General features: G+C 41.5%; 1 protein-coding gene across 2 annotated transcripts in view; it reads left to right on the top strand.

The window, feature by feature from the left end:
- Positions 1–1,114: 1,114 nt before the first annotated feature.
- espn (espin) overlaps positions 1,115–22,296 on the top strand; it is a 41,820-nt gene continuing 20,638 nt past the window's right edge. Inside the window, exons 1-8 of one of the 2 annotated variants that reach the window (XM_084367470.1) lie at positions 1,115–1,817; positions 4,048–4,241; positions 11,606–11,792; positions 12,186–12,368; positions 14,068–14,199; positions 15,469–15,724; positions 16,239–16,534; positions 21,376–21,537. In XM_084367470.1, the coding sequence (XP_084223596.1) occupies positions 1,518–1,817; positions 4,048–4,241; positions 11,606–11,792; positions 12,186–12,368; positions 14,068–14,199; positions 15,469–15,724; positions 16,239–16,534; positions 21,376–21,537 (1,710 nt within the window). In that variant the 5' untranslated portion in view covers positions 1,115–1,517. The remainder of the gene's footprint in view (positions 1,818–4,047; positions 4,242–11,605; positions 11,793–12,185; positions 12,369–14,067; positions 14,200–15,468; positions 15,725–16,238; positions 16,535–21,375; positions 21,538–22,296) is intronic. The other variant, XM_084367471.1, reaches the window with a different exon arrangement.

The following is a 22,296-nucleotide window of genomic DNA, read 5'->3' on the forward strand; positions in this document are numbered from 1 at the left end:
TTGATTACAGTGCCTGAGTAAACACCGATGCTCACCCATTCATCTCCTAGAGGTAATGTGTTCAACTGGCAGGATTTATATGTGTCAATTAAGTTGTTCTATATATATTCATAAAGATTAGAGATTCTTTGTGACCACAACCCCATTTAACACATATTAACTGTTAAAAGTTACTTATCAGAAGCATATTGACATTTTATAAGTCATTATAAAGCATCTATGCCTTATTCGATACAACCATATTCCTTTTGTGGCTACAGAGGAGGCTGCACATAATCCGATAAATTTCCTCCAGTGATGTCACTCAGTGGCTAAGTTGCATTGTGGGTAATGTAGGCAGCAGGTTTTGAAAAGGAAGAAGCATGCACAGAATAAAAAAGGTGATATCTCTGGTTCTGCTGTATTGATTTTGATCATTTGTTTTAAAACGGTCCTTGAGTCCAACAGTGTTATAGAAGCACAATGATAGAAGAGTGGACCGCTTTCCAAAACCTGCTGGCTACATTTCCCACAATACATTTAACAACTGAGTGACATCACTGGAGGATATTTATCAGATTGCACACAGCTTCCTCTGGAGCCACAAAAAGCCTCTTCTTTTTTTCCCCACATATAAAGTACTACTACTCCACAAGACCTGTAAACACATTTAACATGTAAAATTGGTGGAGCTACCCTTTAACTTCTACACTCCTCCATCACTAAACAAACAAATGTGCAGAAGCACAACTTGTGCAGAAGCTCAGTTTTACAGAAGGCCACCAGATGGACCCCTGCAGTGTGTAAACTGGTGGTGTCCAGTGATGCTCCATGTAAAATTAATGCAGGTGAGGCTCCATGCGAACACGACTGGGCGTGTGTTCAAAAAGCCCATCGCTGAATCAGCCTTTGGCCGAGGGTCTACACCTGACTGACTCCCACCACCTCAGTTGTGTAACTTTCTCTGCTGGACAGAGTTTTAAGTCGCCTCTTCGTACTGCCCCTTTAACTTCTGAGCCGATTTCCAGAAAGCAACAACCTGTAACAGGCTCAGCGATCCTCCCCCTGATGGATTATTTAGCAGGCGCTCAGTCCCATGTCGCCATCTGCTATAGGAAGAAAAACACTGCGGGATATTCTCCGAGGCACATGATGCACGGCAGCGCGTAAACACATTGAATAAAACTAGTTTACTGGAGCAAAGAAACCTAAACGTGTGCAACAGGTGTTCAGCATCCTGAGAGAGAAGAAGCGGATTAATGAGCCACACCGTCGCGTAAAAGATAGAAAGCAGGTCAGTCTGTCGCTCAGGTGAAGAATAATGGAGTGAGTTTATTTCAACATGTGACGGCAGCAGATTAAAATGCGTAAAAACGGAAACAGATCCTGGTTTTTGACCGACTGGAAGATGTGGAGCGATAACTGAGCTGTGACTGAGATGATCTGAGGCTTTTGTACAGACAATGCTGACCCGGTCCGAGCGGTGAACCGATCAGATCAGACAACCACAGGAAGGAGTCGTCCAGTGTGCAGCGGTCATGGTGGTGGAGGGGGACCGGACGCTGCTCGCCGCTAGGCAGGGGGACGTGCCGGCTCTCAAAGTGCAATTAGCGGCGAAGGCGCTCTCCAGCGACGTCAGGGACGTGCTGGGGGCCACACCGGTCCACCACGCAGCCCGGGCAGGGAAACTAACCTGCCTGCGGTTTCTGGTGGAGGAGGCAGGGCTGCCGGGCAACTGCGTGGCGAACAACGGGGCCAGCCCGGCGCATGACGCAGCAGCCACCGGCAACCTGGCCTGCCTGCAGTGGTTGCTGACCCAGGGTGGATGTCGACCGGAGGTGGGTGACTCGAGCTATAGTTGGACACCTTGAAGTGTAGCAGACAGTAGCCTAATTCTCTGTTTCCTCTGACCTGGCTTCTCAGTAGTGTAGCCAATCCCCTTCTACACCCAATCCCCCTTCAGCTCTCCAACTGGGATCCAGTTTATCTGGGGTGTGTTTTAAATAGTGTCAGTGTATTTTCCATGTTTTATGCCCTCTAAGAGCCTCTGAAACAACACACCATGAGACACTAAACCCATACTAATAAAATCCAACAGGTATTTCTCAAGGCAGATGCTGTTTTTCATAGAGGAAACCCAGAGATACATCACATTACACAAACTTGTGCTTTTAAGAGACATGAGATGAAAGGCAGCCTTTGCCAACACACAGCTAAGGAATAGGAAATAAAGAGATCAAATATAACTCACAAACCTCAGCACATTCAGGCTTTAGACAATGTAAGAGTACCCTTCAGAACTTCTTGACCTTTGGTTTCAGTTTAAAAACCCACTACATGTTGCACTGACTCATCAGTTCCCAAGCTAAGGAGGTATGCAAAACTGGATTTGCAAATGTAATATCCTTTGTCCAGTCGGCACGTACGGTAACTCAGGAAGGGCACCAGCAGAAACAGCATGGTGGCAGTGTAGTTTGATTTGATAGGGGAGATATTTGGTATAACCTCATGAGCTCCATGACTCAATCCCTGGAGAAATTTAAAAAATGTCTTGCATTTTTAAAGAAAGTGAGAAAAAAATCCTGTATTCGTCCCTTTATCTGGGTCTGCACTAACAGTTAATGGGGTCTATTCTGGTCTGAAACCCATCTTCCATCCAAGTTTTATGGAAAATCCAAAATCAGTTTTAGTTTCCTGCTGACTAACCAACCAGTAGTAGTAACATAAAATAATCCAGCCATCCATTTTCAATACTTGCTTACATTGTGAGCGATATCATGCAGGGTATCCCAGCATGCTTTGGGTGAGAGGCAGGGTACTATCTGGACAGGCTTCACACAGATTGACACAAGCATTCACAAACTGAGAACAACTTAAAACACATTGTTGTGACTGTGCAGACATGAGGAGATCGTGCGCAGACACCTTCTCGGTCCAAGGCGACAGTGCTAATGCCTAAGCCACCTTGCTGCTGCTGACCCATATTATGTCACCTCTTTCTTGAAAAGATTTAGACCAGCACAGCACAAACAGAAGCATCAAACCTGAGTCAATCGGGCACTCGATCTAACCTCGAGTTATCTGTGATTCTAAATTTGATCGGTAATAAGAGCTCTATCTTCTATTTACTGTCTCCATTACTTTAGAGAGCTGCCCGACCGACCACAGAAGAGTGACAAAGACTGCTGCACGCCACCAGCTAACTAACTGATAAGATACTTGGCTGACATTTAGTAAAACCTATCAATTACCACTTGCACAGTGCAATCTGCTTGATGGATGGTCAATGCTAGATACCACTTTTCATGATTGTCCTGATTTTATCTGATGGTAATGAGGTTCATCTGTGGCACTCTGCTGCCTCAGACTGCAGCTTTAGCTTCTTTGTTGATAAGACTCCGGTATTAATACACATCTACTCAGACAAAATATGACTTCTACAATATAAATTACAATTATTTTTTGTTTTCTGTGTCAGATATTGATCCATCTCTTGAAACAAAGGATAAAACGTAACCATAACCTCATGTCTCTAACTCAGTAACCCTTAAATAAGGACAGGACTTTGTGCTTTAACATCTCAGACCTGTCAGACTGCTTTCTTTCAGACTCAACTTGTTATAATGTAATTTTAAGTGCAAATCTCGGTCTATGCTGCTTAGAAATGCAGCGAGTTAGAAGCTTAAGATACAGTAAAAGTTGACACAAAGAATGTTGTGTGTTCTCACAGACAAGGTTTGCATTCACATGAGAGTTAATCAACGACACATTTCCTTTCTTAAATATGCCTGAATATGCCTGTATATAATAAACCTTTAAGACCTGTCATGTCACATAGCATAGGGAGTTCTATGATTGATTGACTTTCCCAAAATTTCAACAGTGCCAACCAGCGCAAGGCTTAAATAGGCTGGAAATGTGCGGTTCCTACAATAACATATGTATATATTACAGTTGGTATTGCTATTTTGCAGCATGAAATCATTTTGATTATAGCATTTTAATTGTTACATTGAATTTCAGAACCCCACAATTCAGCTCTGTATTTCTCTCGTGTTTGATTGACAGCACAGGGACAGTTCTGGTGCCACCGTTCTCCACCTCTCGTCCCGCTTCAGTCACCACGAGGTCACTGACTGGCTGCTGAAGAGCGGCGAGGGGGACCCCGGGTCCTCCACCGATACAGGCGCCCTACCTGTTCACTATGCTGCTGCCAAGGGAGACCTGCCCTCTCTCCGACTGTTACTGGGGCACAGCCCAAAGTAAGAGCAACACGATTTTGTCTCAGTCTGTAAGCTTTCTTTCACTGCGTTCAAAATCTGAAGTGATTTAATTAGAGATGCACCAATCCACCTGTTTTCAGTTCTGATACCTGCATTTGGAAAACTGCCGAAACTGATACAACCTCCACCCGTCATGTCGGCTTTACATAAATAACAAGCTGCTGTCTGCCTGTTTGTGTTTAAAGATGAAAATATTGAGAGCATGTTGAGAGTTGAAGTCTGGATCAGTACGCTGATTGTTGTCGTCAGTTCAATATCTGATGAGGGAATTGCATCAGAATGGGATCTGATACTGATATTGGATCAGATCGGTCTCAACTCTAGATTTCAAATTTGGTAACTTGATGTTTTCTGCAGGGAATGCAAATAGTTTAGGACACAACATACAGTAGGATACAAAGCCAAACTCTCATATCTAATCCGTCTCATCTACGACTCTCTCACTCTCTCCTCCTTTGACAAAATCAGCAGTAAGGACTGCAGCACAAGTTTGACTTTAAAATAGCCTTTAGACTATAACAACTTTGATTTTTGTAGTCTCTAGTCAATCTTTGTAACTGAGACAGGGCGCAGTGGATCCACTGTTCAGATTCAGATTTCAGACTGTTGGCACTTTAGTAGTCTGACATTGATAAATGATCCAGCAGATTTCAGAAGGTCAACAAGTCATCTCTTATTTCTGTTCAGAGATGCTTACCAAATGATCCAAGAGTAATCAAGTTTTGGTCAGTGGACTAGCTTTGGGCTCATACTGGTAGTATGAACTGCACCAACTGGCACTGCTGGGAAGCAACCTGAACTTTGCTTTGTTGAAACCTGTGGAGCAATAGAAATACTTGGTGTTCAAATCCAATTTGGAGAAAAAAACCTCTTAGTGATTTAACTCTCCCAAGATACTGCACACTACTGAGCCCGCCATGTGCTGATTATATAATACATCAAGAATGATTTTCACAATCTTGACAAAACTTTGTATAGCTGCATAAAAGCCATTTTAACAATGAAGTGAAGTGTGTGTGATATCTGATTTAATTATCATTTTCTTTATTGATTGAGGTGCTACATTTTTTGTGGTCTATAAAACATCAGAAAACAGTGAGCACTGCCCATTATGATATCCTGAAGCACAAGGAGATTTTATTAAATGTCATTATCAAAATAAAAAAAGGAAATTCTCACATTTGAGAACCTGAACTGTGTGTTTGGCATTTTCGCTTGAAAAATGACTGAATGATTACTCTATGATCAAAACAGTTGCCAATAACTTTCTGTTGTTTGACTAATCGATGCTGCTCTGGAAAAAAATGGGTGGGTTTGTGTGTGATTACCCCCCGATGAATAAAGCATCATTTCTAATCAATGCTCTTCCCATATGGACCATTACATTTTAATGGACATGGGTGAGGTGTTAGCACAACTGAGTTGTCCTTTCTGGGAAGCACAAACTAACACCACAAACTCTTTTCAAGCAGCAACCACGTTGTTTGCACTTAATATCAGCGGGGAAAAAAGGAAGTTAGACAGCAATTTAATTGCATGCTTGGCAGCATCATCAACGCCTCAGTGTTTAACAGTTATTACACAACTTTGACTGAAATTACTGTAACTGTATCTGTATCCTTCATAGTTTATTATTATTATTATTATTATTATAATAATAATAATAATAATAATAATAATAATAATAATAATAATATATAATTCAAAGAGATTTGTGTCCGACATTGCCAAATGGGTGAGTGGACTAATTATCTGTTTATTAACCAGTTATTTGTGATCTATAACCTATGAGTGCCATATAATATGTTACTGAGGTTGATTGTGAGAACTAACCTGTGGTGTAGCCACTGAATTTGAAGAATTTGAACGGCACAATCTCTTCACAGAGTAAACATAGCAGGAGAAGTTGTTCGTTCTTTGTTATGACACTTTCTTGTGATCATCTCGTTGTGTGTGTTCACATATTTTTATACGGCAACATTGAGCACCACATATGAATTTGTTTAATTGACACATACTGCGAAGGAAGAGGGCTATAGAGGGAAGAGGAAGAAGGCTATTGTCTCAATAGCATGGTTGATTGACGCCTGAGACAAGTTAACAAATTAGTCATTTCTCTTTTAGGGATATTAAATTTAATTTAGTACACAAACAGATCTCTCTGGGTAACGTTACGTAAGCATGAATATTGGCCTTGTTTGGTTTGTTTTTCAGTTTAGACTTATTGGTAGTGTCACCAGTCGGGTAATAAAAGAATAAAAGAGGGAAATATGGAGATAACCATTGAGCTGATCCATGTTCTTTGTGCTGGTGTCTACTTAAGCTATCAACAATGCTCACTAACTGCTGCCATAAAGACATAGAAATGTAATGCCTTTACGACTTAGTCTTTAGGCTAAACAGCCTTATCTGACTTTGATGACCTCAGCAGGATGAGCAGCTTGTCTAGGAACTAACCCCGTGCTCTGCACTTCCAATATTGTCCGGTTGCACCCCAGACAGGTGCATAGCTGCTGAAAATTTAATGAGTCTCAGGGACATGGTAGCTCCCTGATAGCCGGGCCCCATTCACTCTTCTCCACCACCACTCCCACCGTTGCTGTTTACCACCATCTCCACGGCGACACGCGGTTGCACCAACCAGCGATAAGATAATGAGGAAAACAAATCCGTTTGAATAGACGGGCTGCTTTCTAGTCACTGGCCTCAGGCATTGTTTGGAAAGGTACTTTGCAGAACAGAGATAGCATTCTTTTTTCAGGGTTTATTACGAGCTGCACGTTTGTATCAGCGAGTTTTAACTGGCCGGTTCAGAGTTTGTTCTGCCTGAAAAATAACAAAGACAACATGATCCCCTCTGTTACATCACCACTTTACTAAGTGGCAGCCTACTGATGGTACAACATAATGAGACTGTTGCAGCACAGAGGTAGTAGTACACAACCTAACCGGTAGTAAACATTGCGTTGCATTTCCTGTTTGCAGCATTACATTAAACCAATGGTTTTAACTCAACCTGTGTTAACCCTAACAAAGCCGGAAGACCCTGAAAAACTTCGGGACAAGACCACATTACTACCAACACTTGGTCCGATTATGGTATAGTGATTATATTTGGATAAAAGTATTGAATAAGTGACACATAATGTGACACTGAAGACAAATACTCGGGGAAAATAATCAGCAATCACAGTGTTTTGTGTTACAATTGGCAAAGCACAGATGCAGCTTTGTAACCCGATGTTTAGTGCTCATTAGATTTATATGCGACATCTGAATTGGTCGCTCATTCAGCTGTCCATCCCGGAGAGCCACGGCCAACAAGCTCATGTGCTGTGTCCCTGCTGATAACCTCGGTACACAAAAGAGTGAATGAATGAGACAGAGAGACAGCGAGAGAAACACACAGAGACAGAGGCTACAGACAGGTTATGCAAGCAATTAGTGCAGATTAAGATCTTTGGCCAAACCATAATTCCAAATGCAGTTGAGAAGGGTAGACCTCTGCATGAGGATATCCTCCACAGTTAATCTTCAGCTGGAAAAGCACAAGATGGACACACCAGTTTCCTTACATTTCTTTATACTTTTATCACTTAGCTTGTTTACAAAACTAGTTGCTGTTACAGCAATATGTACTATGTAACTCAACTGGTTCATACAGACCAGCATAAAATGAATTTATACTGACATTCATGTCCTCGCTCTCAAAGATCTTTCTCCAAAATGAGGCATCCTGTATCCAAGTATCTGGTGTAGCTGCAAGGCAAAGCTTCAATGCGAGCACACATAAGAAAAGACAGAATAGTAAAGACTGAATATTTATAAAGACGATGATATACAGTGATAAAGCTAAAACACTAGGAGTATCTATGTATGAGTACCTTTTGTGCTTCTTCCCTGAAGGCCATTTGTGTTGTTAAGGTTAGAAGAAATATTGTATGAACCTCTAAACTCAGTCATCGGCTTATTATGTATGGATGTAGCAGCTCACAAAGATGTTCAGTTATGGTCTTTCAAGCTTTGAGTTGTTGAGTTGTTAGTTGGCGGCGTTCAGCATTAAGTTCAGATGTGGAGAGTAAGGGGTAAATAGGTGAATAGAGTTTTACACTCAGCCAATGGCTGAGCTGCACTTATTTTCTTGAGTACTAATCTTCTTAATAACTTTCTGGTACAAGTTGGATAAAAGCCCCTTTCTTTTCTCTTTTATGACAAGAGGTTTAAACTGAGAAAATTCAACCTAGCACGCCATTTACAACTGTGCAATGTGAGAGTCGTGTTAACAAGGGGAAACCTTTGATGTGCAATTCTTAAAGTGAAGGATTATCTGCTCCTCACTAGATAACCTGGCATAATGCATGGGTGTGAGGTTAAGGCTGTTTATCTAGTTTATAGTAGTCTATCTTTAGCTTCTAGTATCCCAGTCTAGCTGCAGTGGGAAATATATCCTAACCTTCTTAAGTTTTATACTCATGTAGTACCGCGTCAAATGTCCCTGAAGATACAGATAACAGCTGTGTGTTATTTCATTAGTACATTTCCATCGTCTAATACGCAAAATCTTTCAAAATGTCACACACAAGACACTTAAATGCACACCTTCACAACATTCTTCATTATTTAGACAGGAAAAGCCACCGAGAAGCTAACGAGCCTTTATCAGGCAAGAAGACCATTAGTGTGACATCAATTACTTTGCTAGTAATGAAGATAACCTGGGTCTTTGTTACCGTGTACATGGGGGGAAGGGAGGGCGCAGTGTACGGACAATTACTGAGATAATTTACTCATCGAAGCTGAACTGGAAATATATCAAATGTCTGCTACTTCAAGTGTGTTTTTTTTTTCTCCTGTGAGTGACAAAGCGACTGACGAGCTAGCGTCCCTTGTGCCACTTGCTAGCTGTGTTGTCACACAAGGCTAACCTCTTTCTTACCTCTTTGAAATCTACACCTGTTCTCCAAAAGCACTCCTTTAGTCGTGTGTTCAAGCCTCTTCACGTTGAAGAGTTGTGACAAAGGCAGTGTGTGCTTTGTTGGAATCGTACCCTTACCTTACCTTACCTTACCTTACCTTACCTCGGACACACTCAGCTCTGTAACTCTCACGAAGTTTGTGGTTAGGATTACTGACAAATGTAAGCTTCTCTCCTACACAGACCCCTGTGAGCAGGTGAACTTCAGCCCACTTTGGTTACATCATGAATTATTAACCCGTCTGCCCACTTCCTGATGACAGAACAGACAGATTACTTCCCCCTTTTATTCTGAAATATTTAAGATGTGCTTGTTTTTTTCTTGGAGCCTTTCCCTCGACTCCCCAACTTCCATGTTTATTCTCGCATTTTTCCTGTGTGTCTAAACAAAGGTAAATGTTAGACTAAATATCTCTGGTGTGCCTACAATTTCCTCAAAGGATGTTATTCTAAGAATGTGCATCTCTTTTCTGGTTCAGTGTAGGACCTGACTGATCATAAGCAGCTACAGCTTGCGATTGTTGTTTAAATACAGGGTCTTGAGTCACCACAGTGTTGGCCCTGAGCCACGTCCCTTTGAGGGAAAGTTTGGCAGGGTCATGTTTGTGTCTACAAGATCCACACGTCCACTTAAGCCCAGCCTCTCATTTCCTTCGCCTTCTCATCTCCTCTTCACCCACTGGTCCTGGCCACCTACGCAGCGCTGCGTTAAGCACAAAGCAAGTCGGGCAAAGCCAGTGCAGTGATAATCTTCTTAAGAGACTCGTTGCTCATTTGTCAGGGTCCAAATAAAGCACAACCTTATGGGATTTAGTGGGGAAGCACTCGTTCATTCCCTGGCATCCTACTGTGACTGAGAAGATCTGGGACGAGGAGGAATATAGGCACTGGATGAGCTTCTGCATAGGAGGCGGGGTTTAGGGCCTTTGGAAATGAAGGGGAGCGGGATTTGGCTCAGCGTCACTGCTGTCTGCTCTCAAAATAGCCGTGTGTTGACACTGAAAGCGTTTCCTGTCACGCTTACCTTTTGCCTTCAGACTACATCATGCATGCAAGAAAAATTTAAAAACTCAAAACATTTAACAGAGAATTTGTAAAGTATAAATAATGATCTGATTGCAGCCTGAAGGGTACATTATTGTATGTAATGTTTTTTCCAAGAAATCTGTTCAGCAGATAATGAAGAACCAGTTTTATGTTGAAAATACAGTCACCGTCTGCAATTAAAATTAAGGTTATAGTCTTAAGGTTATCGCTTATAAAGCGATCTGGTTACACGGGGCCGATTGTGAGCTGCTGCTACCCAGCACATCTCTTGGTAGCTTGGTACTATGTTTCCTCACTGTTTTTATTAAATGGTGCATTGTATCTAATTACGAGACTGGCAAGTAATTCCTGTTGGATTTCAGTAGCTACTCCTTACAGCACATTCACATCCACACTGTGAAGGTTGGACAGAGGACGTACATTCATGTTACCTCCCACAGTCTGTGTTATAACCAGTTCAGCCCACAGACTACCTTCGTTGGAGAGTTTGACTGCTGGCTGTGATTAACTGGCTGCTTTCACTTCAACATGTTCAGTTACACTCGGCCACCAAAGTAATGGCAGCAGCGCTTGAGATTGCGACACATAAATCACACACTGGATTTGCCAATAGATCTGTAAACTCTTTCATCACCCTGTCGACCGGACAGATTTTCCAGTCTACGTCTCACTGTGGAAAAACTGCAAGAGCTGAATCCTGGGAGAGAATTTAGTATTTGCTGTTTAAGGAATTAAATGGGCAAAAATTTAACAGAAAGCACAAACTGTAATGATAGATTATGTGACATGAGTTAGTAATTTGACTGTTTCCAGGCACAACAACAGAGGCAGAATGCTGTTTTGTTTCTTGACAGGGTCTGTGTAATGGTTTGCATTCAATTCAAATGTTGTGCAAATGTCATTTGAAACCCAACCTCTTCTCTTTCGTTTAGAAAGCCAAAAAAAGACTCCTGCAAATAAGTGACATACTGTATGCATACAAATATTTTATTCACAGGTTTTCATGTAGTCATTTGCTTCTGCATTAAAAGCCTTTTGAGATTCAGACAGCTGTGGGTGTGGACAGGAAACTACGTCAGTAACATTTGTACATTGATACTATAAAACTGAATCTATCACAAAACAGTGAGTTGCATGTAAACCCACACCAGATTTTTTTTCGGTGCAGATTATATTGATGCAAACTCGTAGGTCAGTCGACGACTTACTCTACTTTCATTTCTGCCCAAACATGCAGGCTTCAGTGGTGAGGGAAGAAACGACTGAGACATACAACTTCCTTTATAGAAATGATTTACCTCACTGTTCAATCTTCCTACAGTGTTGTCAACTCCCAAACTAAGAATGGTGCCACGCCGCTCTACCTGGCCTGCCAGGAGGGTCATCTGGAGGTCGTCCAATACCTGGCCAAGGATTGTGGGGCGGATCCGAGCATCAGAGCCAATGATGGCATGACGCCTCTGCATGCTGCTGCCCAGATGGGCCACAACACAGTCATCGTCTGGCTGGTATGTTGAAATGTCAAACTATAGATCAAATCTCTGAAACAAATACAGAATACACTGATTTACTCCCAGATTCACATCTCATCCTTAATATTGTTTTGTCTTCTAACTAAATCTGTAAATAATGAACTCACAAAATGTTGATCAAGCAAATGAATATTGATCATTTCTTTGTTTTGATTATTGATTAATATTCTGAGTTCTAGCTCTGCTACGTCTTCGTTTACCCCAGAAGAACTCTGTTGCATCATGATTTAACTCTATTGTCTAAAATCTAAATGCTTATAAGGAATTGTTTAGAAAGCATATATTTAAAGTTTAACTTGCTACCTTTACTGCTTTGTTGCTGTTGTAGCAGATGACTGTAACCTGTGTTGTTTTCCTCTGTCCTTTTAGATGAGTTTCACAGAGATCAGCCTGACAGACAGGGATAGTGACGGGGCCACGGCCATGCACTTTGCAGCCAGTCGGGGCCACGCAAAGGTGCTCAGCTGGCTGCTGCTGCACGGCGGAGAGATCGTCACCGACAACTGGGGAGGGACCCCACTTCACGACGCCGCAGAGAACGGTGAACTGGAGGTGTGTGTTTGTGTCTTATTTTTACCTCTACCAAGGATAATTTCACCCGTGTCTGTTTGTTTGTTGGTTGATTAATTGGTTGGTTTGTGAGCAGGATTTCACAAAACTACTGAACGGATTTCCCGTAAACTTGGATGGAGGATAGGACTCGGTCCAGAATAGACCCCATTGACTTCGGCTCAGGACAAAGGAACGGATCCAGGAATTGTTTCTCACTTTGTTTAACACTGTGAGATAGAGAGATTGATATTGAGATTAAAATAAAGGGGACTGTTGGGCGGAGGTATGCACTCTACTGAGTGCCATTCTAGTCTGTTAATGTAGTGCTCAGAGTCAGGCAGGAGTCAGCAGTGAAATATAGAAGGGGGAAATTAAGCTCTTCCTTTTGGCATTTTATTACTACAGACAGCGAAACAAGCAGCATTTAAGTCACCAAGAGGTGATTACATTATCTGTGTCCATCAATATATTAAACACAGTTTTGGTCAAACTAATCTTATCACATAAAGAGCTTATCTCTCTCTGGTATTGGTATTAGTTTGCTAATTATCTCTCAAAGGCCGAATAATACAGTTGAAATATAACAGGGTGGCATTATAATATTGGAATGCGAAAAGACATTTGAATTCCTTGTGCAGGATGTTGGGAATACAAACAATAGCAGAGATGATGAAAGCCTAAAAACTACAGCGTTACGTAAATTATATTCATGGAAGTTGTCTAAGAGCACAATGATTCCTGGTACTCACATATCTACAGAGTTTCACACTTCACCATCTGTTTTGAATGAACAGCCTCTATAGCGTATGGTTCTATCACCACTCACCCACTACTTTGACTAACAATAAGTCTGGTCAGTCAGCTGTTTCAGCTCACACTCGATGTATTAAATATAGAGAAAATTACATTTTTTGTCTGGTATTCGCAATGCATAAGAAGGGTTTGAAATTGAACTCAAAGTCACATTGACCCAAACCCTGACTTACGGGGTACTGGACCAGGTTTTGAGCTGGAGGGAACAATATTAAAAAGCTAACTGAAACACGAGTCAATATGGCAACACAAAGCTCTCTGAGTCGTAGAACAACAGGCTTAGACTGGCTTCCACCTGACACTTTGCAGGAGAGGGGTTCATGTTTCATTTTACCAAACAGAAATGCTTTGTTTTAGAGAGGAAGAGGATGGTTTCCCCCGTCATTTAAAAACCACTGAAGTCAAGCTTTTTATATGGCTTTCGTAGAACTAATTATCTGCTAGGTTCTTTTGTAAATTAGATTTATTTTAAGTGGTTTGAGATTTTAAAAGGGCTCTGTGTAACAATTTGCAGCAATTTACATGTATTAATCACTTCTTTATTGGCCATATGGGATCGTGACATGACATTAAAAATGAGACCTTCCCCATCTCTCTTGGTTGCCTACACAAGCCTGTGGACGATTTGTTTAAGTTGTTTAAGGACTGGGGTCGCACTTTCCACGACAAATCCAAAGGATGTGACTTTATGCACGTTCTTGAGTGCCTGGTCTCAATGCCTCGCTCCGCTTTGAGAGAGTAACAGTAGCTAACATTACAATACATACAATTGAAAAGTCCCACAGAGCCCCTTTAAGCACAGCAGTCACTTTCACTGCCACTGTCATTTTCTCCATCTTATTCATATCTGACCTCTGTCCTCTGTCTCTCTCATGTCACACTGCAGTGCTGTCAGATCCTTGTGGTCAATGGGGTGGACCTTGGCATCAGGGACCAGGACGGCTTCACAGCCGCAGACCTGGCTGAATACAACGGCCACTCCCAGTGTGCCAAGTATCTGCGCACTGTGGAGAACATGGTAAGAGACACAGCTGTGCACAACATGTCTTGTTGTCATGTATCCTGCACTCTGACAGGGCCAAATCTAATATTTCTGTTACACAAACTATTTTTATATTTTTATTTTTTACAGTTTTGGGGGAAAAATGGTATTTGTATATTTCAGGCTTCTAAATATCCCTCTTTGGTTGAACTTTTTTCTAACTTTTGGCTCATTTTAAGTGGTCAACAGCCATGGAGGTTGGGAACCACAGCTTTAGAAGCTACAATGTTTGTTTGCCTGTTTGTAGGTTGATGGACAAAATAATATTTCAGATACTGCTGGTTAGGTTCTCATTAAACTTATGGACATACAGTATGTCTTAATGATTTGTTTTAATTGCATTCTTGTACACTAATTGGTCAAATAGGAGCTCTACTCTTACACATTAAAACAAGAAAATATACTGTCACTTATTTGTTCTTGACAGAGAACATTTGTGGTGGATGGCATGTGATCTGTTGGCATGTTTTTTCTATCGATAGCACAAATGCCAAACTTCCACTTCATCCCACTCTGCTTGAAATAATGAGTTATCATGTCTGTTATTGTGACATCATCTTCAGGGAACAAGCTGTAGTCCAAATTCTGGGCAATATTAGTCAAAACTTTAAATATTCTTCCCCCAGAGTCAAAATGCAACTTTTGAAAACACAAAACTGTGACTATTGGATCAAAGGAAAAACAATTGTTGCTGAGCCAACATGTCCCTTGACTGACATCACTTTATCTCTGTTAATTACCAGAGCTGTGATCACTTAACATACGGTGGCCTCCACGGCGTCAACCCACTGAAAGCCCCAGTCGGCCGGAGGAATAATAAACTCCTCCACAATGAACTCTCTTTGGTGTGTGGGAAACATATTTCCCCCCTCTTGCACTCTTCCCATTTGGGACTCTGAGCCAACTGAGTGCAGCGCTGTGGGAAAAGCAGAGGGCCCCAGAGCCTTTCTGATCAGCTGTGAGATGTTTCATTAGTGTGCACTAATTAAACTCATAATGCTGTTCTCCTCATGTCAGTCATCAGGGACGGAGAGGTAGTGATGAATGAACAAGTACATAATTCATTGATTATCTTCTTGTGTAATGACACTGTATCCCTTTACATCTAAATTAAATAGGCATGTTTTAATAAGAAGTAATTACTTAAGAATTCATTAATAGAGTGTTTCTCCTACTGTGGAAATCATATCCACATAATGGATAGTTCAACAAGACACATATAATGACACTTGCATCCTCTGACAGAGCGTGGAGCATCGTGTTTTGTCGCGGGACCCCTCGACGGACCTCGAGTACAAGCAGCCGGACTCGGGCCTCTCCTCCCCAAACACCACCATGCCCCCCTCCAGCCAGGCGGCACACTTTGACATCAATTCACCATCCAGCTCCTTGTCCAACTACGACTCAGCCAACTCCAGCCAGTCCAGCACTGGGGAGAAGAGGAGCAGCTTAACCACGTCACGAGGCCCGCCCACTCAGCTGAACACTGTCGCACACACAGGTCTGAAACACGTGAAGACAAAATAATGAACTTTTTACACCTAAGACACGAATTTTGTGATCCATCCAGGTGACTAGAGATATATTTTGATATATTTCATTTGAATTATTTTCAAATGAGTCCCAATTCTGTTTCTAAATTGAAATTTCAAAGGCTGTCAAAATGTTTTACGAGCTCATAATCAGAGGGATCTTCTACCTTGAGTTATTTAGCCACAAATTCTTGACGGCTGTTTATTTTATATGCCAAATCCAGTGTCTCAGCAATTGTGGAACCTCAGCTGTTTCCTGAAGTGAATTGTACTATGTCACAGGTGCATGGTATACTGGTGCTGCACCCTAGTGGTCTGAGTGCATATAGTTTGCTTTGAATGGAGAATTAGAGTAAGTTGTTTCTCTAATGTTTAAAGGTTAAATTAATGCTTTGTTTTGTTAATTTAAATCATCAGTACACCTGTAAGAAACCAAGAAAGTCTACAATAAACACGCTTACATGGACCGTGTCTTTGTCACAGGTGCATCGGAGTCAGCCATTTCAGACATGCAGGCGTATATGGACATGTTAAACCCAGACATTGGGACTGACGTGCCCAAGAAGAGTGAGACGCCTGCTGATGCCGCCTCCAAGCCCCCGCCCCCGCCCCCGCCCCCACCAACCTATCCACCCCCGCCTCCCCCACAGACTCCCCCCGCGCCCCCTCCGCCCCCAAGCTACCCGGCACCTCTGCCCCCGAAGGAGCCGTCGTCAGCCGAGTTCCTGAAGGTGAAAAGCAACTTGAGGCACGTGGAGCGCAAGAGCAGCAAGAGGGATGTAAGTACAGTGGTGATGAGCTCGCTTAAGAATTCCTGCAATCACATCTTTATTGGAACAGTAGTTTAAAGATAAACAAACAGTGTTGGTTACAATCTTGCTCCCTTTTTTCATTAAAACATTCCATGTTTTTGTAAAAATTTAATTTCTCAAAGTAGTTTTGTGACTGTGATGTGATAAATGATACGGAAAATTCCTAAAAAAGAAGAAGGATCAGGTGTTTGGGGTAAATTGGCCATTGGCTGCCATTTTTCCTCCTGTGTCTAATCAGTCGGGATGTTACTCTTGTGTAACAATGTGCCTTGTCAGGGCTCCCACAATGGTGCTATTGTATTAGCATGGCTAACGAGGCTAACAGAGATGCTCATTACCGTTGCAGGCCCTCTTGGTTGTCACACACAGTGGCTGTTGTGATGGGTTTGATCTTAATTCCAGTAATTAATCTGGCTTCAGATCACTCAAAAGAAGTGTGTCAAGAGCAGACAGGAGGAGGAATTAAAACTGGCCTCAACATTAGTTTCAGTGCTGCTTCTGGTGGTTCAGTGTTGCTTCACAATACATTAAAACTGGTTGTGAAGTAGTTGAGTTGTTACCAAATTGTTTAGAGAACATTGTAATTACGACAAAGATGGCCAAGAGAGATGAGAGATCACTTTCACCTCATGAAGAATTTATATCCTGATTGTTACCATATCTCCTCGTATGATGATAGCAAGACACAAGTCTTTCTCTAGTTGTATGACCAAAGTTGCTTTAGCTTCAACCAAACATCCTAAATGCGTGTTAATGTTTAAATGTATATGAATATAACAAGATTAACAATTGTTTGAAACACAGCACAGCGATTGTCACATAGTACACCATCCTAGTCAGCCTAGTCAGAGGTTGACAGTGCTGCACTGTTTCATCTAAAGGCAGCTGTAGCAGCAGATTTGCAGGAAAAATCCATCATTCATACAGAAAGACGGAGGGTATTTGTAGAGATCCACTATGCAAAGTAAGTTGTTTTTAGTTGGTGTAAAGTCCACAGGTAGCGATAGTGCCCAGTCTCCAGGGTGAGCTGTGTGTTTGTGTGTGTTTGTGTGTGCACGCATGCGCCATCAGCTATATGAGGGAGAGTTTTTAATTAGTGCCACCCCCTCTCCTCTCTCCACCCCCGTCACCCCGGGCTCGTACCCAGGTGACCAGCCCGGGGCGCGCCCTCATTAACAATGTAACAAAAGCCTGTGCTTTGAACATATGCACACGCACACACACACACAGTGCACACAATCAAGATCAGCTTGTACCATATACATTGGGAAAAACAATCTACCTCGGGCGCCATAGTGACAGGGAACAGTAACCTCATCCAGGGACACAGCCGATCAGATGGACCAATCTCACAGCCTGTAGACACATTACAGGTCGGTGTGTAGAAAACAGAGGAGGAAACCTGTTGACTGCAGGTCTAAGTGAAGGATGCTTCAAGTTTGTTTATGACTGTATCACCTTTCTCTGCAGCTGCTGCTGCTGCTCTCACCTCATTTGTCTGTATTTGATTTGACTGAAGTCAAATGTTTCGTGTGGAGCTGCCACACAAAACATTTGCCTCACGTTTTTCTATTGTTTAATCCTACTCCACAAAAGTTGGACTTTGAAATCTCACTCATGATTAGTATATTTTCAGCCTTTTTTGCTGCTAATTCGGGGCACTGAAGGATCGAATATTCTAATTCTCCTAAAGCCTGAGAGATTTGAGTGCGGTCGGCCATGCTGAGGGCAGCACCTGGGTCTTTGTGTTTTGCATAAGAGGCAGTGGACAAGGTTGGGGAGTGGTTATTCTGCGGGCTGGTGGTGACATCATTGCCACTGCTGTGGCCGGCCTGATAGGTTATTGATGAGGCCTGTGGGTAAAGTGAGAGGGCAGGTAGAGTGACAGGCGTAGCGCTGAGCGGAGAGGAGGTGACGCTGTGGATTTGGTGACAGCTACTCCCTGAGCTCTGCTGGGTTTTGTGGATGAGGCTGTGTGGAGACTGGAGGAGAGGATTCTGAACGTAAGGTAAGGTGTTCAGAGGAGTAAGAAAGCCTTTTACCGGAGCAAAAAATAATGTCATGTTTTATTGTTATTGCAGATTTTACAAGTTGCCTTGTGTAATTTGGCCAATCTCCAGGTTCTGGAGCAGTTTGAGCTGCTGTGTGGTTGGACATTGAATGTGTTGAATCTGTTGCCATGTTTGGATTGTGTATTTTTCTTTGCCTTTCTGTTGTAATTGATGTTTTTATTTATTTATTGTATCTATAACGTACGCATGCACCTCTTTAGTCTTTTTAAACTGACAAAGCCTTGTAGTGACTTGTGTAGCACATTTAATAACCTGAGGCTTTTGCAAAACCACATGCAAATATTCTGAACAATGGCAAACCACAACCTTTTAAACAACCCTTTGCTAATGCATACAAAATCATTAGACTGTAAAAACAATGATTTAACAATGACTTTATGCTGACAGACAGATCTGTATATAAAGGAAAGGAAGGCTGTGTGTGCGTGTGTGTGTTTCTGTTCATGTTTGTGTGTACAAATGCTTTGTACATTTGCTATTGTCGGTCCACCTCCCTGGAGGATGACAATCAAACCATCTGTAGCGCTCCCCCGCTCACATTACCCTCCCACCTGATGAGTGCTCAGGGACCATTTCTTTGACAGCAGACATGAGTCAACAAAACGAAACAGGCTTATAAGAACTCAGAACATGACACCACAAAGGAGAAGAGGTCAGGGGTCAGCTGTCAATTATTTCCGCTTACGTTAACAATGGACATCTGCTTGACGTCAGAGGTCTAGCTTTCGTCAAAAGTCGTAGCGTCTGTAAGCATTAAAATGTAAATTAGTGCAAGTCTGATGCGGATGTCTGTACTTGAAAGGCAAAGTAATGATACATTTTGCTATGCTGGCTAAGGCATGCTTACAGTTGACAGCTTCTGAAGTTCCTTCCCGAAAAGATGAGGATAAATGTGGCTACCTTTTTCACATTTGCTCAAATGTTTTTATTTTTTTGTCAGAAAACATTGATTCCTAGGAAAAGATTAAATGCAAAGTTTTTTGAGCCAAGTACTATATGCAAATGCAAGGCTTTTTGCATAAGAAAAGTGTGTCCACAGACTGACCTGAGACGCATGTTAGCCATCCACCACTAATGTCCGTTCCTCTGAAATGTTCCTCTGAAATACATACAGTCATCGCAATATGACAATAAGTGCAATATCCAAATTGCTGAAGCTGCAATATGTTGATAAAGGTAACTTGTGTGACTGAAGTACTGTCGAGCTGCAGAGATGCACATCTTGTTCTCTAAATATAAGAGACTCAGACTCAGAATTTCATATCATCAATAGTTATTTCAGTGAAAAAATGAAAATTGTCATGCAAAAATGGTCATTCCTACAAATCATATCGCTATCATTATATCTGCGACATTACCGTGATATGACTTTATTAATGGAGCCCTCAATTGCAGCATACAGTGAAGACTCTCTGATTGACAGGAGTTCGATACGCTGCCTTTACTGCTCCAGTTGTCAGAGATAGATGTCAGAGCGAAAGTGAGAGGGCTCAGCTGAAAGGGCCAAGTTAGTGACCTCTGACCCTGCTCTGTGGACAGGAGTGTGTGAACTCTTATGTTCTTTGGCCCTGAGGTCTTCACATGAAACATAAACGCTAATGTTTTACTGGAACTGAATGAAAGCCTTGTTTGGTTATTCAAATAAGGCCGCTTCGGTCACACATGAGAGCTAATCTGGCAACAAAAGCTTCTAAGTATGTCTTACAGAAGTTAATTCCAAAAGCACTTTAAACCATTTCCTGCCTTCCACCGCTCAGTAATCCTAAAACATGTTTGTGACATCTGGTTGTAGCCTTATGTTTGGTCTCTATTTGTATTAATGGATGCTTGTTATTTTCCTTTTGAAATTGAGAAAGGGAGGTTAACCTACTGATTTACCACTCAAACATCAATGTTTCTTTTATTTTGTCAGCTAAATATCCATGTTTGTAGCTAATGTTTGAGAACAATCATCAGTCTTTAATACTTTTTACTGTTTTAACTCCTTTTTCTTGGTCAGAAATGAACTCTATATTACTATTCATAATGTAACTAATTCGTGTTTCGCACAGTGAATTCTCCAAAGCTAATTTCACTCTGGACTAAAAATAATAATAATTTTTCATTAATGACTAATATCCTGATTGTTTTTTTGATTGATTATTTTTTTCTGTACACCAAAAAAGTGAGAGCCCAGGGTGACGTCTCCAAACTGCTTGTTTTGTCCGACCAACAGTCCAAAACCCAAATATATTCAGTTTACGATCAGAAAAGACAAGCAATTGCAGCAAATCATCACATTGAAGCAGTCGGCGCCAGGGATTGTTTTGTTATTCAAATATCAAAAGAGTTGACAATTTACAGAAATATGTACCAACATAGCGAGGAACTCAAAGAAAAGAAAGAAATTGTTTAAAGTGTATGAAACAAATATTAGGGCTTGGCAATATAGCCGTTAAAATAATATTGCAATATTTTTATTGCAATACATGACAGACATACCAATATTTTGAAATGTCATCAAATGTACTTTATAAATACTAGGACTTTTTTGACCAAAAACTGCAGTATCAAAATTGCAACAGTATTGTAGGGATAACTATTGGTACTTTAACAACATATTAACACAATGGGATTCTTGATAAATAATCATCAGTAATGTGGATATAATAAATTAAAAAACTATCTTTTGAAAAAGGGAAGCTAATGAGGTGGTTTAACAAAAAGTATTTCACTCTCATCGTTTCATCTCTTCAGCAGCTAACTCCAGGAGAAGGCCACGACAAACTGCGGCGTGTGGATTCAAACAGGAAGTCGAGGAGCTTCAGCAAGCAGCCCAGCACTGGGGACTACTACAAGGCCCTGGGCAGCGACACGGCCGAGCCCCGCGGGAGCAAAGGCATGGCGCCCAACGAGGAGGTAAGCCAGGTCTCTGCTGTTTATGACAGCGTCAATATGTTCAGCGTTATTTGCCTTAGGATATTGTAAAAAGCTGTCACACAGCAGTGGGTCTGTATCTCTGTGTACTCACCTTAATTACCATAAATAAACAAGTACATGACTGAGAGGAAGCATTATTTTAAAGCTGTAAATGTTTTTTTATTATATTATTCATGGTGTAGCATGGAAACACATATTGAGATATCAAATGGTGTTTGCTACAATGTATTCACGTGTATCATAAAATATAAACACATGTTGGTCATGATGTAACACGTGTTTACAGCCAGTCATCTGACATCCACTCATAAAAAGTCTCCTCACAAACTTAACAGTCACGTCCATTTGGTATAATGCAGCTTTGTTCATCAGGGCAGCAGCTCATTTTAGACAAGGTGTGATATTATTAAGTTGCTTTTTTACTTACTACATTAAATTACAACATATACAGTCTATACAGAATAGTATCTGGATCGTAACTCTAATGAATATTGGTGTAGGTAGTGTCAGTATACTGTACAGTATACAGTATACTAATATACTGTGCCCTCGTTGTCTTGTTTAGGGTTGTGTGCCCCTTATAAAAAGCTCCTACTAAGGGTGAGGTTTAGCTTCTTTACGGATGGTGTGTCGGCATTAGGTTACCACACTGACTGCTGTATTTGCCTGTGCATTATGCCACTCAGCATGTTACATAATCTTGTGTCCTCTTGAGCTTTTGTTTGCCACCTCATGCAA

Source organism: Pagrus pagrus (genome assembly GCF_965226575.1).
Source record: "Pagrus pagrus genome assembly, chromosome: 11".
In the NCBI taxonomy this organism is placed as follows: Eukaryota; Metazoa; Chordata; class Actinopteri; order Spariformes; family Sparidae; genus Pagrus; species Pagrus pagrus.